The sequence below is a fragment of the Schistocerca nitens genome, chromosome 8, assembly GCF_023898315.1.
Source record: "Schistocerca nitens isolate TAMUIC-IGC-003100 chromosome 8, iqSchNite1.1, whole genome shotgun sequence".
Lineage (NCBI taxonomy): Eukaryota > Metazoa > Arthropoda > Insecta > Orthoptera > Acrididae > Schistocerca > Schistocerca nitens.
The window spans coordinates 575,872,226-575,891,783 of NC_064621.1; the positions used below are offsets into that span (position 1 = coordinate 575,872,226).

General features: G+C 44.5%; 1 protein-coding gene across 1 annotated transcript in view; it reads right to left on the reverse strand.

Moving 5' to 3' along the window:
- Positions 1-19,558, reverse strand: part of LOC126199225 (odorant receptor 67c-like) — a 163,736-nt gene that overhangs the window by 11,949 nt on the left and 132,229 nt on the right. The window contains exon 8 of the mRNA XM_049936016.1: positions 13,452-13,607. Within this exon, the coding sequence (XP_049791973.1) occupies positions 13,452-13,607 (156 nt within the window). The remainder of the gene's footprint in view (positions 1-13,451; positions 13,608-19,558) is intronic.

A 19,558-nucleotide genomic window follows, 5' to 3' on the forward strand; every position in this document is an offset into this window, starting at 1 on the left:
CTGTGATGACCTACCTACCAATACTCTTCAAAATTTCGACTGACTCTGCTGTGGGTTTGCTCTGTTGTGGACCAATACCTGTCTGCATGTCAAGAGTCAGCACTGTCTTTCCGTTGGAAGGACAACACTACTTCTTCAAGACTGCATGGAAATCCACTACTTCCGTGTGCATTTTCTTTTACTGCTCAGCCTTTGAGAAAAACACTGGAATTTTACTGTGATAAATGAACAGGACTGTCTTTATGGACTGTTAGAAAATTTTAGCTGTTGACCAACATTGTATCAATAAGTGTGTGCATTTGATATCTTTGTTATTGTAATTATAAAAAATGTTTTCAAATCTGGATTGGCCACTGCCCAAAACAATTTGTAAAATTTTTTGTGGGGAGCATGGGGGCTACGTAAGTAGGCTGTTAATGTTTCCTTATTGGCAACGTTACGTAGCGCTCTGTACGAAAATCACTGGCTGTGCTGTGTGCAGTCTGTGGCTAGTTTGCATTGTTGTCTGCCATTGTAGTGTTAGGCAGCGGCAGCTGGATGTTAACAGCGCGTAGCGTTGCGCAGTTGGAGGTGAGCCGCCAGCAGTGGTGGATGTGGGGAGAGAGATGGCGTAGTTTTGAAATTTTTAAAACTGTATGTCATGAACGGATATGTGTATTGTGAGTTTTCAACATTATTAAGGTAAATACATTGTTTGTTCTCTATTAAAATCTTTCATTTGCTAACTATGCCTATCAGTAGTTAGTGCCTTCAGTAGTTTTAATCTTTTATTTAGCTGGCAGTAGTGGCGCTCGCTGTATTGCAGTAGTTCCAGTAACGAAGATTTTTGTGAGGTAAGTGGTGAAAGGTATTGGTTAATGTTAGTCAGGGCCATTCTTTTGTAGGGATTTTTGAAAGTCAGATTGCGTTGCGCTAAAAATATTGTGTGTCAGTTTAAGCACAGTCTTGTATTATTGTTCAAAGGGGACGTTTCACACTGACGTGACAAAAGCAACGGGTACCTCCTATTCTCGAATTGGACCAACTTTTGTGGTGACTGCTCATGCCATGGACTCAACAAGTCATTGGAAACCCACTGCAAATATACTGAACAATGCTGCCTCTAAAGGGTAAACATTAATAATATCGAGAAACTGCAGGATCGGATTTCTGACTAGAAATGGAGGAAGGAAGGTAATACGAAAATGTGTTCGGAAATGCATCGTTGCCACAGTAGATGGCGATGGCAAATGAAAGTTTCTTTGTCCACATGTCGTACGTTCTTAGTGTGTGGTCGTCTGTGTGATTGACGCAGCAGACTGTAAGCAGCAGATTGGTCCAGTATTCGTGTCGGAAACAATCGAAGGAGATTGAAAAGGTCGAGAGGCGGCACGGCTATACCAAAACAGCTAACCTCACAAACATCAAGCTCATGACACTACATTTCAAGCCCTTTGGGGCGTTTGTATGATCATGGGTCCTTTGCGGCAAACGAAAGTGCAGGGAGGTAGACCTAGCAGACTGTGAGTACACAAAATTTGGAGACTGGGTTCTACAGGATACTGAGTGTCCCGCCAACATGGTGTATGCCAGAGAACGAGTATGCGTATCCTACATGACAACAGCTACTAGCATTCCAAATTTAAAAGAACGCAAAATCCCCAAGATTGGCAAAGTTTTGCAGAACATAGCGCGTTCTTTAATGCAAGATGGTATTAATAATTTCCGCAACGAAACTCTGCCTCGGAATCTAACATTAAACCCAAAGAGATTCTGGTCATACATAAAGCACACCAGTGACAAGACGCAGTCAGTCCCTTCACCGCGCGATAACAAAGGTTAAGTCACTGATGCCAGTGCCACTAAAGCAGAGTTATTAAATACGGTTTTCCGAAACTACTTCGCCAAAGAAGACGAAGTAAACAATCCGCTGAATTAAAGGCCCATATCACTAACGTCGATTTGCAGTAGGGTTTTTAAATATATACTGTGTCCGAACATTAAGAATTAACTAGAAGAAAACGACTTATTGACACACAGCCAGCATGGATTCAGAAAATATTGTTCTTGTGAAACACAATTAGCTCTTTATACTCATGAAGTAATGAGTTCTATCGGCAGGCGATGTCAAATTGATTCCATGTTTTAAGAACTTGCAGAAGGCTTTCGACACCGTTCCTCACAAGCGTCTTCTAATCAAACTGTGTGCCTATGGAATATCACCTCAGTTGTGCGACTGGATTCGTGATTTCCTATCAGAAAGGTCACAGTTCGTAGTAATAGACGGAAACATCCAGTAAAACTGAAGTAAAATGTGGCGTTTCCCAGGAAAGTGTTATAGGCTCTCGATTTCTCCTGGTCTACACTCATGCTAATAAATTAAGGATAATGCTGATACATGATGAAACAACGCTCTGGTGGGCGGTTTGCGGGTTTAAATTCCCTCGGGGTATGACCATGCGGTGCATTTGCCCAGCAGTCGTCGCACAGTGGCGCTGGCAGCAGTCCACATACGCATAAGTGCGTGGGTGCATGTCAGAATACGGTGCAGCGAGTAAGTGTGCAGATGTTTTCAGACGTGCTAATGGTGACTGTGTGTTGAAAAAGACTCGAAGAACACATATTGATGACGTTATGAGGGGTAGAATACTAGGACGACTGCAGGCTGGTCAAACACAGCAGGTCGTAACACAGGCCCTCCGTGTGCCACAAAGTGTGATCTCAAGATTATGGCAACGATTCCAGCAGACAGGAAATGTGTCCAGGCTCTACAATACGGGACGATGGTTCAAATGGCTCTGAGCACTATGGGACTTAACATCTGAGATCATCAGTCCCCTAGAACTTAGAACTACTTAAACCTAACTAACCTAAGGACATCACACACATCCACGCCCGAGGCAGGATTCGAACCTGCGACCGTAGCGGTCGCGCGGTTCCAGACTGTAGCGCCTAGAACCGCTCGGCCACACCGGCCGGCAGTACGGGACGTCCACAGTGTGCAATACCACAAGAAGACCGATATCTCACCATCAGTGCCAGCAGACGGCCACGGAGTACTGCAGGTAGCCTTACTCGGGACCTTACCACAGCCAGTGGAACTGTTGTCTCCAGACACACTGTCTACAGACGACTGAACAGACATGGTTTATTCTCCCAGAGACCTGCAAGTTGCGTTCCCCTGACCCCTGGTCACAGGAGAGCCCATAAAGCCCGGTGTCAAGAACACAGTAGATGGACATTGTAAGAGTGGTTCCAGGTTACGTTCACGGACGAGTCCAGGTAGAGTCTGAACAGTGGTTCTCGCCGGGTTTTCATCTGGCGTGAACCAAGAACCAGATACCAACTCCCTTAATGTCCTTGAAAGGGGGCCTGTAAGGAGATCGCGGTTTGATGGTGTGAGGTGGGATGATGATTGGTTTACATACACTACTGCTTGCTTTGACAGAGGAACTGTAACAGGTCAGGTGTATCGGGACGTCATTTTGCACCAGTATGTCCGCCTTTTCAGGGGTGCAGTGGGACCCACCTTCCTCCTTATGGATTATAACGCACGGCGCCACCGAGCTGCCATCGTGGACGAGTACCTTAAAACAGAATATATCAGGCGAATGGAGTGGCCTGCCTGTTCTCCAGACCTAAACCCCATCGAGCACGTCTGGGATGCTCTCGGTCGACGTATCGCTGCACGTCTTCTAGCCCCTGCGGCACTTCAGGATCTCCGACAGGCACTGGTGCAAGAATTGGAGACTATACCCCACCAGCTGCTCGACGACCTGATCCAGAGAATGCCAACCCGTTGTGCGGCCTGTGTACGTGTGCACGGTGATCATATCCCATATTGATGTCGGAATACAGTATATGCGCAGATACAGTGGCGTTTTGTAGCACATGTGTTTCGGGACGGTTTTCAACTTGTCACCAAAACCGTGGACCAGATCTGTGTCGTGTGTGTTCCCTATGTGCCTATGCTATTAGCGCCTGTTTTGGGTAGTGCCACGTTGTGTAGCACCACATTCTGCAATTATTCTCAATTTATGAGCATGAGTGTATATTAACGACTTAGGAGACAATCTGAGTAGTCCTCTTAGATTGTTTGCAAATGATGCTGTCATTTACAGCCAAAACGAATTGCAAAATGATTTAGGTAAGGTATGTGTATGGTGCGAAAAGTGGCAACTGACCCTTAATAAAGAAATAATTGTAAATTTTTGGTAAGGTCTCATGGGACCAAACTACTGAGGTCATCGGTCCCTAAGCTTACACACTATTTAATCTAACTGAAACTAACTTACGCTAAAGACGACACACACACACACACACACACACACACATGCCCGAGGAGGGGAACCTCCGACGGGGGGGCGCCGCGCAGGCCGTGGCAAGACGACCAAGACCGCGCGGTTACGTCGCGCGGCGTGAATGAAGTGAAGTGTAAAGTTATTCTCATGAGTACTAAAAGAAATCCACTAAATTTCGATTACGCGATAAGTCACACAAATCTGAAGGCTGTAAATTAAACTGAATACTTCGGGATTACATTTACAACGATCACATAGATAATGTGGGTAGAACACACCATAGACTGCGATTCACCAGCAGAACACTTTGAAGGTACAACAGGTCTACTAAAGCGACTGCTTATACCTCACTTGTCCGCCCTATCCTGAAGTACTGCTGTGCTGTGTGGGATCTGTATCACGTGGGACTGACTGATGACATCGAAAAAGTTCAAAGAGAGGTAGCTCGTTTTGTATTATCGCGAAATAGAGGAGATAGTGCCACAGACATGATACGTGAATTGGAGTGGCAATCATTAAAACAAAGGCGTTCTTTGTTGTGACGGGATCTTCTCCAGTTTTCTCCTCCGATTGCGTAAACATTCTATTGGCACCCACCTTCTTAGGGAGAAATGATCATCACTATAAAATAAGTGAAATCAGGATTGGCACAGAAATATTTAAGTGCTCGCTATCGAGCGCGTCGTTCGAGAGTGGAAAGGTACAGAGACAGCTTGAGGGTGGTTCACTGAACTTTCTGCCAGACACTTTATTGTGAATAACAGAGTAATCACGTTGATGAAGATGTAGACATGACCTGCAACGAGCGTACGGATTACTAGCACCGCACGTCCCTCTATTTTGTCGATGTCTCATGCACCAGACCATCTCAATTACGGCATTTTCGTCATGAGGCATCTTTACCGACGAAGCGACCCTTCACCAGAACTGGCATCATTAGTGTGCATAACTGGCATCTGTGGGCTACGGACAATCCTCAGGGAACGGTTCAGGCATCTCATTAGCATCGTATCAATGTGTGGGCTTGGATTCTTGGCGACCACATACTTGGACCAGTTATTATTCGTCAACCCCACGACGGAGGAACGTACCTGGACTTCCTGCAAAATACTCTGCCTTGACTGGTTGAGCATGTGCCATTGACCACACAGCAGGTTATATGGTTACTGCATGACGGAGCGGCACACCACTTCCGCATTACAGGTGGCCGACACGCAACAACATCTTCCCCGGTGGATAGAACACGGAGGCCGTGTAGTAGATCAACGGACTTCAACCTCATGGATTTTTATCTCTGCGCGTATCTGAAGAGTGTTGTAAATGCTGAACCAGTTCTTGATGTGTAGGCCCTTCACCAGCGTGTTCACACTTGTGGCGCTATTCGAAGACTGGCCGGAACGTGCGAAAGAGTGCGTCAATCCACGATACGACATGTGAACGCGTCAATTGCATCTCATGGAGATCACTTTCATCATCTGTTGTGACGTCGAGAGGACACAGCTCTGAACTGTGTTCCGGGACGAGTTGTTGTTGTTGCATGCACACAGTCTATTGGACTTATTTTCCTCGATTTCCAGTTAGGAGTCCGTCCCGTCCATGCAGTTTGTTAGTTGTATTAATGTTCACACTGCACAGCTGTTCATAATTGCGATTGTGTTTCCGGTGCAGGATTTTGAGAACAAACTGAACCCTCGACTATGTTCGATGAGATTCATGTTGGACGATCTGGATGTCCAAATCATTCGCTCTAATTATTCAGAATGTTCTTCAAAACAATCGCGAAAATTGTGACCCATTCCATCGTTATTTAGGAACACATGTTCGTAAGTGGCTGCGAAGGTTCTCTGTTGCCGTCCATTTAGAGAACTAAGTCCATTCCGTGTAAACATAAGCGACACCATTACGGAGCACTACCAGCTCGCACAGTGCCTTCATGATAACTTCGGTACATGAATTCATGGGGTCTGCTCTTACCAATTGAAATCGGGACTCATCTGATCCACCCACCGTTGTCCAGTCTGTTAGGATCCAATCTACAGGGTGTTTCAAAAATGACCGGTATATTTGAAACGGCAATAAAAACTAAACGAGCAGCGATAGAACTACACCGTTTGTTGCAATATGCTTGGGACAACAGTACATTTTCAGGCGGAAAAACTTTCGAAATTACAGTAGTTACACTTTTCAACAACAGATGGCGCTGCAAGTGATGTGAAAGATATAGAAGACAACGCAGTCTGTGGGTGCGCCATTCTGTACGTCGTCTTTCTGCTGTAAGCGTGTGCTGTTCACAACGTGCAAGTGTGCTGTAGACAACATGGTTTATTCCTTAGAACAGAGGATTTTTCTGGTGTTGGAATTCCACCGCCCAGAACACAGTGTTGTTGCAACAAGACGAAGTTTTCAACGGAGGTTTAATGTAACCAAAGGACCGAAAAGCGATACAATAAAGGATCTGTTTGAAAAATTTCAACGGACTGGGAACGTGACAGATGAACGTGCCGGAAAGGTAGGGCGACCGCGTACGGCAACCACAGAGGGCAACGCGCAGCTAGTGCAGCAGGTGATCCAACAGCGGCCTCGGGTTTCCGTTCGCCGTGTTGCAGCTGCGGTCCAAATGACGCCAACGTCCACGTATCGTCTCATGCGCCAGAGTTTACGCCTCTATCTATACAAAATTCTAACGCGGCAACCCCTCAGCGCCGCTACCATTGCTGCACGAGAGACATTCGCTAACGATATAGTGCACAGGATTGATGACGGCGATATGTATGTGGGCAGCATTTGGTTTACTGACGAAGCTTATTTTTACCTGGACGGCTTCGTCAATAAACAGAACTGGCGCATATGGGGAACCGAAAAGCCCCATGTTGCAGTACCATTGTCCCTGCATCCTCAAAAAGTACTGGTCTGGGCCGCCATTTCTTCCAAAGGAATCGTTGGCCCATTTTTCAGATCCGAAACGATTACTGCATCACGCTATCTGGACATTCTTCGTGAATTTGTGGCGGTACAAACTGCCTTAGACGACACTGCGAACACCTCGTGGTTTATGCAAGATGGTGCCCGGCCACATCGCACGGCCGACGTCTTTAATTTCCTGAATGAATACTTCGATGATCGTGTGATTGCTTTGGGCTATCCGAAACATACAGGAGGCGGCGTGGATTGGCCTCCCTATTCGCCAGACATGAACCCCTGTGACTTCTTTCTGTGGGGACACTTGAAAGACCAGGTGTACCGCCAGAATCCAGAAACAATTGAACAGCTGAAGCAGTACATCTCATCTGCATGCGAAGCCATTCCGCCAGACACGTTGTCAAAGGTTTCGGGTAATTTCATTCAGAGACTACGCCATATTATTGCTACGCATGGTGGATATGTGGAAAATATCGTACTATAGAGTTTCCCAGACCGCAGCGCCATCTGTTGTTGAAAATTGTAACTACTGTAATTTCGAAAGTTTGTCCGCCTGAAAATGTACTGTTGTCCCAAGCATATTGCAACAAACGGTGTATTTCTATCGCTGCTCGTTTAGTTTTTATTGCCGTTTCAAATATACCAGTCATTTTTGAAACACCCTTTATATGGTCACGAGGCCAGGAGAGGCGCTGCATGCGATGCCCTGTTGTTAGCGAAGACCAACTTTTCCACACTGTTCTAATCGAAGCGTTCGTCATACGCGCCACATTGAATTCTGCATTTATTTCGCACGTTGATGCGTATATGTCAGCACTGACAACTCAACGCCGCTGCTCTTGGTCGTTAAATGAAGGCTGTCGGTCACAGCGTTGTCCGTGATGAGAGGTAATGCCTGAAATGTGGTATTCTGAGCAGTCTGTTGACACTGTGGATCTTGGAATACTGATTTCCCTAACGATTGCAGGGATGTATTATTCCCAGCGCCTAGATCCAACTACCATCGAGTGTTCAAATTCCTTTTATTCTCGTCGTCCGTCCATAATCACGTCGGAAACCTTTTCACATAAACCACCTGTGTGCAAATGACAGTTCCGCTAATGCACTGCCCTTTCACACTTTGTGTATACAAACCTACCGCCACCTATATTTGTACGAGGCTCACTCCAAAAGAAATGCACAGTATTTTTTTTAAAAATACAGTTTTCATCTTCCCCCATGAACCATGTACCTTGCCGTTGGTGGGGAGGCTTGCGTGCCTCAGCGATACAGATGGCCGTACCGTAGGTGCAACCACAACGGAGGGGTATCTGTTGAGAGGCCAGACAAACATGTGGTTCCTGAAGAGGGGCAGCAGCCTTTTCGGTTGTTGCAGGGGCAACAGTCTGGATGATTGACTGATCTGGCCTTGTAACATTAACCAAAACGGCCTCTCTGGGCTGGTACTGCGAACGGCTGAAAGCAAGGGGAAACTACAGCCGTAATTATTCCCGAGGACATGCAGCTTTACATGCAGCTTTACTGTATGATTAAATGATGATGGCGTCCTCTTGGGTAAAATATTCCGGAGGTAAAATAGTCCCCCATTCGGATCTCCGGGCGGGGACTACTCAAGAGGACGTCGTTATCAGGAGAAAGAAAACAGGTGTTCTACGGATCGGAGCGTGGAATGTCAGATCCCTTAATCGGGCAGGTAGGTTAGAAAATTTAAAAACGGAAATGGATAGGTTAAAGTTAGATGTAGTGGGAATTAGTGAAGTTCGGTGGCAGGAGGAACAAGACTTTTGGTCAGGTGATTACAGGGTTATAAATACAAAATCAAATAGGGGTAATGCAGAAGTAGGTTTAATAATGAATAAAAAAATAGGAGTGCGGGTTAGCTACTACAAACAGCATAGTGAACGCATTATTGTGGCCAAGATAGACACAAAGCCCATGCCTACTACAGTAGTACAAGTTTATATGCCAACTAGCTCTGCAGATGATGAAGAAATTGATGAAATGTATGACGAGATAAAAGAAATTATTCAGGTAGTGAAGGGAGACGAAAATTTAATAGTCATGGGTGACTGAAATTCGTCAGTAGGAAAAGGGAGAGAAGGAAACATAGTAGGTGAATATGGATTGGGGGGAAGAAATGAAAGAGGAAGCCGCCTTGTAGAATTTTGCACAGAGCACAACTTAATCATAGCTAACACTTGGTTCAAGAATCATAAAAAAGGCTGTATACATGGAAGAAGCCTGGAGATACTGACAGGTTTTAGATAGATTATGCAATGGTAAGACAGAGATTTAGGAACCAGGTTTTAAATTGTAAGACATTTCCAGGGGCAGATGTGGATTCTGCCCACAATCTATTGGTTATGAACTGCAGATTGAAACTGAAGAAACTGCAAAAAGGTGGGAATTTAAGGAGATGGGACCTGGATAAACTGAAAGAACCAGAGGTTGTAGAGAGTTTCAGGGAGAGCATAAGGGAACATTTGACAGGAATGGGGGAAAGAAATACAGCAGAAGATGAATGGGTAGCTCTGAGGGATGAAGTAGTGAAGGCAGCAGACGATCAAGTAGGTAAAAAGACGAGGGCTAATAGAAATCCTTGGGTCACAGAAGAAATATTGAATTTAATTGATGAAAGGAGAAAATATAAAAATGCAGTAAATGAAGCAGGCAAAAGGGAATGCAAACGTCTCAAAAATGAGATGGACAGAAAGTGCAAAATGGGTAACCAGGGATGGCTAGAGGACAAATGTAAGGATGTAGAGGCTTGTCTCACTAGGGGTAAGATAGATACTGCCTACAGGAAAATTAAAGAGACCTTTGGAGAGAAGAGAACCACTTGTATGAATATCAAGAGCTCAGATGGAAACCCAGTTCCAAGCAAAGGAGGGAAGGCAGAAAGGTGGAAGGAGTATATAGAGGGTTTATACAAGGGCGATGTACTTGAGGACAATATTATGGAAATGGAAGAGGATGTAGATGAAGATGAAATGGGAGATAAGATACTGCGTGAAGAGACTGACAGAGCACTGAAAGACCTGAGTCGAAACAAGGCACCGGGAGTAGACAACATTCCATTAGAACTACTGATGGCCTTGGGAGAGCTAGTCATGATAAAACTCTACCATCTGGTGAGCACGATGTATGAGACAGGCGAAATACCCACAGACTTCAAGAAGAATATAATAATTCCAATACTAAAGAAAGCAGGTGTTGACAGATATGAAAATTACCGAACTATCAGTTTAATAAGTCACAGCTGCAAAATACTAACGCGAATTCTTTACAGACGAATGGAAAAACTAGTAGAAGCGGACCTCGGGGAAGATCAGTTTGGATTCCGTAGAAATGTTGGAACACGTGAGGCAATATTAACCTTACGACTTATCTTAGAAGAAAGATTAAGAAAAGGCAAACCTACGTTTCTAGCATTTGTAGACTTAGAGAAAGCTTTTGACAACGTTAACTGGAATACTCTCTTTCAAATTCTGAAGGTGGCAGGGGTAAAATACAGGGAGCGAAAGGCTATTTACAATTTGTACAGAAACCAGATAGCAGTTATAAGAGTCGAGGGGCATGAAAGGGAAGCAGTGGTTGGGAAAGGAGTGAGACAGGGTTGTAGCCTCTCCCCGATGTTATTCAATCTGTATATTGAGCAAGCAGTAAAGGAAACAAAAGAAAAATTCGGAGTAGGTATTAAAATTCATGGAGAAGAAGTAAAAACTTTGAGATTCGCCGATGACATTGTAATTCTGTCAGAGACAGCAAAGGACTTGGAAGAGCAGTTGAACGGAATGGACAGTGTCTTGAAAGGAGGATATAAGATGAACATCAACAAAAGCAAAACGAGGATAATGGAATGTAGTCAAATTAAATCGGGTGATGCTGAGGGGATTAGATTAGGAAATGAGACACTTAAAGTAGTAAAGGAGTTTTGCTATTTAGGGAGTAAAATAACTGATGATGGTCGAAGTAGAGAGGATATAAAATGTAGACTGGCAATGGCAAGGAAATCGTTTCTGAAGAAGAGAAATTTGTTAACATCGAGTATAGATTTCAGTGTCAGGAAGTCGTTTCTGAAAGTATTTGTATGGAATGTAGCCATGTATGGAAGTGAAACATGGACGATAACCAGTTTGGACAAGAATAGAATAGGAGCTTTTGAAATGTGGTGCTACAGAAGAATGCTGAAGATAAGGTGGGTAGATCACGTAACTAATGAGGAGGTATTGAATACGATTGGGGAGAAGAGAAGTTTGTGGCACAACTTGACTAGAGGAAGGGATCAGTTGGTAGGACATGTTTTGAGGCATCAAGGGATCACAAATTTAGCATTGGAGGGCAGCGTGGAGGGTAAAAATCGTAGAGGGAGACCAAGAGATGAATACACTAAGCAGATTCAGAAGGATGTAGGTTGCAGTAGGTACTGGGAGATGAAGAAGCTTGCACAGGATAGAGTAGCATGGAGAGCTGCAACAAACCAGTCTCAGGACTGAAGAACACAATAACAACAACAACAACAACAGTTTTCATTCTGCATGTGCGAAAGTTTTACAGTGTGTAGATACATCCTTCCGCCTTGTTTTCCAACTTAGTTCAGCCTGTTCCTGTGAGTGGCGCTGTCACAGCATGTCTTCAAGATGGCTGCAACACGACGTTCGTCAGAAGCAACGTGCTGTCATAGAACTCCTACGCCGTGAAAACGAGACAGTGGGAAACATCCACAAGAGGCTGAAAAAGATATATGGAGATGCTGCTGTCGATCGCTGTATAGTTAGTTGGTGGGCAAGCAGGTTACGTGATGAAAGCGGGCACGGCAATATTGAGTATTGTCCTCGCAGCGGCAGGCCTCGTACTGCAAAAACTCCAGATAATGTGCAGAGATTTAACGAAGTGCTGACTGCTGACAGACGCATCACAGTGAACGAATAGTCGCGCTACGTTGGGATATGGGAAGTTTTGCAGAATACTGAAAGTGTTGGCGTTAAAAAAGATTTGTGCCAGGTGGGTTCCCAGGATGTTGACAGTGGCTCACAAAGAAACAATAAAAACGGTATGCAGCGAAATTTTGGAACAGTACGAGAATGGTGGTGATTCATTTCTTGGAAGAATTGTGCCATGTGATGAAACATGGCTCCATAATTTTTCACCAGAGACGAAGAGGCAATCAATAGAGTGGCATTATGCAAATTCACGTAAGAAAAAAAAAAATCAAAACCACACCTTCTGCTGGAAAAGTTATGGCTACAGTGCTTTTCGATTCCAAAGGACTCTTCCTTGTGGACGTCATGCCAAGTGGAACCACCATAAATTCTGATACATATGTGACGACACTGAAGGAACTTCAAGCAGAATGTTTTGCTGTTGCACGACCACGCAAGGCCACATGTCAGTCAAAAAACCATGGAAGCTATCACAAAACTCGGATGGACAACACTGAAACACACGCGTTACAGTCCTGACCTGGCTCCATGTGACTATCATCTCTTTGGGAAACTTTCAGTTCCACGAAGAGAGTCTTTCACTCTTCGTGGAACAAGGTTTGAAGATGATTACTTCCTTGTGCACGCTGCCAAACAGTGGCTCCAAAAGGTTGGTCCAGAATTTTACCGTTCGGGTATACAGGCGCTGGTTCCAAGTTGGCGTAAGGCAGTTGAGAGGGATGGAAATTTTCTGGAGAAATGAAAATATTGTTCCTAAAGGATGTATCTACACACTGTAAAACTTTCAATGATGTAAAATAGAAGATGGATTTTTAAAAACATAGTGTGCATTTCTTTTGGAGCGACCCACGTATATATTGTTATCCCATTGTAGGTGATTCGTACTGTAGCGTATCAAGGAATCAGGGTGTCTGTAAGCGGTAAGTGAATATGGACGCAAACCATTAGGTCAACGATAATGAAAATGTGCTCTAATTGAGTTCGGTACGAGCAGGGGGGGGGGGGGGAGGGGATGGGAGGGGGCGCAGTGCTCCTTCTACAGGACAGTATGAATATTTAAAAAATACTAAAATATTGGTCTCCAACACATTTCGTGATTCTGGAACGACGGTAACATTAATGCAGGTATTGATCTTTCCTGATTACAAGATGGCAGTGACGTTTAAATTCCTATCACGGAGATGAAGGGTATCTTAAGGGCTTGTTTTGGTGGAGGCTGTAATAGTAGGAATTTTTTTTTTTTTTTTTTTTTTTTTTTTTAGGATGACAGGCGCAACTGTTAAGTAGCGAGTGGCGTGCCGGTAGTTACCTCGCTGAAGGTGACGAGGTTGAGGGCGACCAGCTTGCCGACGGTGACGCGTTGCGGCAGCCGGGAGCGCATCACGATGATGCCGAGGCTGCGCTTGGCGCTCTGCGGCGCCTCGAACCACCGGGACTCGTACACCGCCCGCGACACCGCCTCCTCCTGCAACAGGCGCCCGCCAGCACTGCCTACAGTCTCCACCTCACACTGGACCGTAGCCTCCGGCAGCCTTGCTGCACGGGTCAACCACGTCTGTCCCTGGACTGAAGCTGTCAATTATTGCGTGTTTTCAATACGTAGAAGTTAGTTGTGCACTTGGATGCAGATTATATTAGGGAGAGTCAAATGACAACTTTAAAAGGGTAACTGAAAATCGACATTTCACTTCACTATTTCGCGTGTTGGCGGTACTGATAACAACGATGTGAATAATTGGAGACGCTAGATTCACCTCGGTAACGTTTCTTTGTGACGTCACTATGACGCATACACGCCCACTTTGGACGGTCGGGCACGTCTATCGACTTCCGTTGTCGTATCGATTCTGCCCATGTTGAGAGTCTCGTGGAACCGGAATCCATCTTGTGTTAACACCACGGTAAGTTTTCACCGCAGTGAGCCTATAGTATCGCGATTTCACTTGGGGGTTAGCACCATCATCGTGTTGATACATGTCACCACAAAGAGGCTGTTTTTGTAATAGCAGTTTACAGATCTCAAATATTGTGACTAGTTGCTGTTTTAAGTTCCCATTTATTTTCAAGCATGATAGTAACATGTGGGTAGCCCGCCCGGTTAGCCGAGCGGTCTAACTTGTGTCGAGGTCCGGTGACCCGGCCAGTCTGCGGATGGGTTTTAGGCAGTTTTCCATCTGCCTTGGCGAAAGCGGGCTGGTTCCCCTGATTCCGCCTCAGCTACAATATGCCGGTGATTGCTGCGCAAACAAGTACACGTACGCGTACACCACCAATACTCTGCTACGGAAACATAGGAATTATACTCGTCTGGTGTGAGACGTTCCGTGGGGAGGTCCACCAGGGGCGGAACCACACAATAACCGTGAAAGAGTGGTTCGTTGTGGGGCGGCGGAGGAGTGAAGTGGACTGCGGTAGTCGTCGTGGAGTTCTGGACCACTGCGGCTGCGGCGGGGACGGAACCTCTCCGTCGTTTCTAGGCCCCCGGTTAACATACAAGACGATACAATACGATATTTTGTTAACAAAGTTGTGTTCTTTTCAGAAATGTTCTGCAAATACCTACCCATTGTGTGCGCCTCATTAATATTAAAAATTTGAAACTGTCTTCTTGGCTAAGTACCAGTTGACAATTCACATCGTCTCTCATTCTGTTTGACCAGTTTATTGACTTCGTTTCAGTTTATCTGTTTATTCATTTGAGGAGCCAATACGTAATGTAATTTTGTTTAGTTTCATATAAAAGTTACTAGAACTTTGCTCACCACAATAACGAATGTAGTACTACCGTAACACTCTTCCGAAACCGTTACGAGATAGTAAATACGGAGTATCATTGTGACTGTGATACTGGTAGCTCTTCATGCTCACGAATGAAAGCAACAAACCATAACTTCAGTTGGTGCATTCCTTACAATTTTGGAAGCTATTGTTGCCTTTTCTTTCTTTGAAAGTAAAAAAAAAATGGCTCTGAGCACTATGGGACTTAACATCTAAGGTCATCAGTCCCCTAGAACTTGGAACTACTTAAACCTAACTAACCTAAGGACATGACACACATCCATGCCCGAGGCAGGATTCGAACCTGCGACCGTAGCGGTCGCGCGGTTCCAGACTGTACTTTGAAAGTAAGAACCCGCCTACTTTATAGTCATTATTTACATACGGTAATTATATATTACAAAAAATAATTGACAATAACTTTCCTCGACAGTAAAAGTGTGGAGGTTGTGCGAAGTACGAGTACGTTCTAAGTCGTGCGAAAAATTATAATTCGCTGGGAGAAAAACTGACTTCTTCACCAGTAGCAGAATACATTTCGCTGCAGGTGTATAAGATGTTCTTGTTTGGAAAAAAAGTAACCTAACGTAATTTTATTGTATACTTTATACACAACTAAGGAAAAGTTACGTCCTTTTCTGTGGGCTTTGTTTTGAGTTACACTCTCTTTGTTTCACGATGCGATGACATATTTGGAAAATTTACTGGCATTTGCACCTTTAACGGTAAATTTGTTAATTATTGAGACTAACAACTCACTCTTGGGAGTTGGCTCTCTCATATCTAAATTACATCAAGTATTAAATACCATACCTTCCCTACATAAATTTGTATGTTATAGTATACCAACTGATGTACCAGCTAAACTTCTTTTCATAATCTGATACCCCGACCACCTCGCCACTGTAGACACTTGGTAACCGTTGCTCTCTTCTACATTTAAATGTCACAAACACTTCAACTGCCGTTATATTTTTACGCGTTCTCTAGAGACCCGAAATTTTTGAAGCAACGTGTATTCGCAGGGCATACATAGTGATTTTAAATCCTATTAAATATCGCTCCTCTCGCTTCATAGAACACAATACGACCACGAAAGACGATAGACGTTCCCAAATGGTCGGAACTGGGGATGTACAAGTCATAGTGCCGTCAAGGAGAAGTGTTACGGTGATGAATTTGGCGTCTCCCTGGAAAGAAAGCCTCAGAGGCGGCGTCATACTACAGAGAAGCGAAACGCGGCCACAATACCAGTTCAAAATGGCTGATCCGCTTGCGGCATGGGCAGTGAAGGTGCCAACCCTACTGAAATCATCGACGAATGAAAGTCCGCTGCCTCGATGAATGTCTATCACTGCAACAAGTTTATGAGTGAAAATGAAGCTGTAAGTTCGGAACTGGCGTAACTCAGATTCCGCGTCCGGCACACCACATTGTGACACCAGAGTATACTGAATTCAGTGTTCCGAAACTGTTTCACTGCGGAAAATCGTAACACGGTCCCTGACTTCAGCCGTCGCACAGACGCCAAAATGGAAAATATTGAAATAAACGATATCGGAATTGAAAAACAATGGCTATCACTTAGTAGCGGAAAAGCATCCGGACCAGACGAGATATCCGTAAGATTCTACAGTGGTTATGCTAAAGAACTTGCCCCCTTTCTATCAGCAATTTATCGTAGATCTCTGGAAGAACGTAAAGTACCTAGCGACTGGAAGAAAGCGCAGGTCGTTCCCATTTTCAAGAAGGGTCATAAATCAGATGCGAATAATTATAGGCCTGTTTCGCTTACGTCAATCTGTTGTAGAATAATGGAACATGTTTTGTGTTCTCGTATTATGACGTTCTTAGATAATACAAATCTCCTTCATCATAACCAACATGGATTCCGCAAACAGAGATCATGTGAAACTCAGCTCGCCCTATTTGTCCAAGAAATTCACAGTGCCGTAGACACTGGCGAGCAGATTGATGCCGTATTCCTGGACTTCAGGAAGGCATTTGATACGGTTCCGCACTTACGTTTAGTGACAAAAATACGAGCTTACGGAATATCGGACCAGGTTTGTGATTGGATTCAGGATTTCCTAGAAGAAAGAACACAACATGTCATTCTTAACGGTTCAAAATCTGCAGATGTAGAGGTAATTTCGGGAGTACCGCAAGGAAGCGTGATAGGACCTTTATTGTTTACAATATACATAAATGACTTAGTTGACAACATCGGTAGCTCCGTGAGGCTATTTGCAGATGACACGGTTGTCTACAAGAAAGTAGCAACATCAGAAGACTTGTACGTACTCCAGGAAGACCTGCAGAGGATTAATGAATGGTGCGACAGCTGGCAGCTTTCCCTAAACGTAGATAAATGTAATATAATGCGCATACATAGGGGCAGAAATCCATTCCAGTACGATTATGCCATAGGTGGTAAATCATTGGAAGCGGTAACGACCGTAAAATACTTAGGAGTTACTATCCGGAGCGATCTGAAGTGGAATGATCACATAAAACAAATAGTGGGAAAAGCAGGCGCCAGGTTGAGATTCATAGGAAGAATTCTAAGAAAATGTGACTCATCGACGAAAGAAGTAGCTTACAAAACGCTTGTTCGTCCGATTCTTGAGTATTGCTCATCAGTATGGGACCCTTACCAGGTTGGATTAATAGAAGAGATAGACATGATCCAGCGAAAAGCAGCGCGATTCGTCATGGGGACATTTAGTCAGCGCGAGAGCGTTACGGAGATGCTGAACAAGCTCCAGTGGCGGACACTTCAAGAAAGGCGTTACGCAATACGGAGAGGTTTATTATCGAAATTACGAGAGAGCACATTCCGGGAAGAGATGGGCAACATATTACTACCGCCCACATATATCTCGCGTAATGATCACAACGAAAAGATCCGAGAAATTAGAGCAAATACGGAGACTTACAAGCAGTCGTTCTTCCCACGCACAATTCGTGAATGGAACAGGGAAGGGGGGATCAGATAGTGGTACAATAAGTACCCTCCGCCACACACCGTAAGGTGGCTCGCGGAGTATAGATGTAGATGTAGATCTGAAACCATTGTGATGGAAAATCGTCGTTTGACGGTGGATGAATCAGCTGCACATTTGAACGATAATGGCTCAGGACCAGCACTTACAAGTTTGGCTGGTTCAAATGGCTCTGAGCACTATGGTACTTAACATCTGAGGTCATCAGTCCCCTAGAACATAGAACTACTTAAACCTAACTAACCTAAGGACGTCACACACATCCATGCCCGAGGCAGGATTCGAACCTGCGACCGTAGCAATCGCGCTGTTGCGGACTGAAGCGCCTAGAACCGCTCGACCACCACGGCCGGCACTTATGAAGTGCTTGAGTTTCCTAAAGCGTCTGCAAGATGGGTGGCATGACAGCTCAGTCCTGCATCTTCGATACTCAGCCACATGCAGCGCACGCATCAGACCTCGAACAGAGCGATCATCATATGGTTGGACCACTGACAGAGATGAGGAGGAAACAAATTTTGTAGCGATAAACAGATATAGCAGGCGATGACCTAGCAAAGTGTTGCACTGGGTAGCACACCAGACTGGCATTCGGGAGCACGATGGTCCAAACCCGCGTCCGGCTCTCCTGATTTAGGTTTCTCGTGACTTCCCTGAATCGCTTCTGGAAAACGCCTTCCTTAGTAAGGGCACTGTCGATTTCCGTCGCCATTCTTCCCTAATCCGATGGGGCCGATGACCTCGCAGTTTGGTCCTCTCCCGCCAAAACCAACCAACCATCGAGCGGGCGATGCACGAGTAACTGCGGAGACGATCTAAATACTTTTTTAAAATTTTTTTAAAGGGCAATCCTTCCACTTCATACGCACTAGAAGAAGTGTGTTAAACGACAAGGAGATTAAATCGAGAAATGATAAGCTTACCTCCCACTTTTGTTCAGCAAAAGAAATTAGAAACAATATTTAATGCTTTCATTCGACTTCCCTTGTAGTTTGTTCTACAAACGATTCCCTTACAGAAATTAGCAATATGGTCTCATCGACTACAAATTAACCTGTCCTAACGCCAGATTACTCTTTAAGCACCATATATGATGAAACACTGCGCTTTAGTACAGTAGTCACCTTATGTGAGAAGGGGTTACTTTGACACAAAATAGCACTAATTCTAGGAATATAGCCTCATATCCCTACCAATATCCTGGATAGTTATGTACTTTGTTGTTTTTACCAGAGAGTGGCGAGGAGCCATAAGGTGCTGTAACGCCGCTTGAAGCGGATTTTACGATGGTTTATCTGAAATTGTGATCACACAATCCCTGTGTCGTTGGATATGCAACATATTATTGGTGTTCTATTTTCTACGATTGTAACACACCCATATGCTTCTTTGCTCCCGACATTCGGCTCGTATACTTGGTGTAAATTCATCGCGAGGTGTGTGTTGCTTTCCTGTTGGAGCTTAGCCGCATCTTGTGACATTTCAAGTTACTGAAATACACCATTTCTTCACTAGTAACAAGAGTCTTTGACTGGAGTGATTGATATTTTTCGCAATGTGTTTCGTTTAGCAAGTTTTTGTGGTTTACAGCAGAAGGTTACAGTAACTGTACAGCAAAAGTATGAACGTTCTC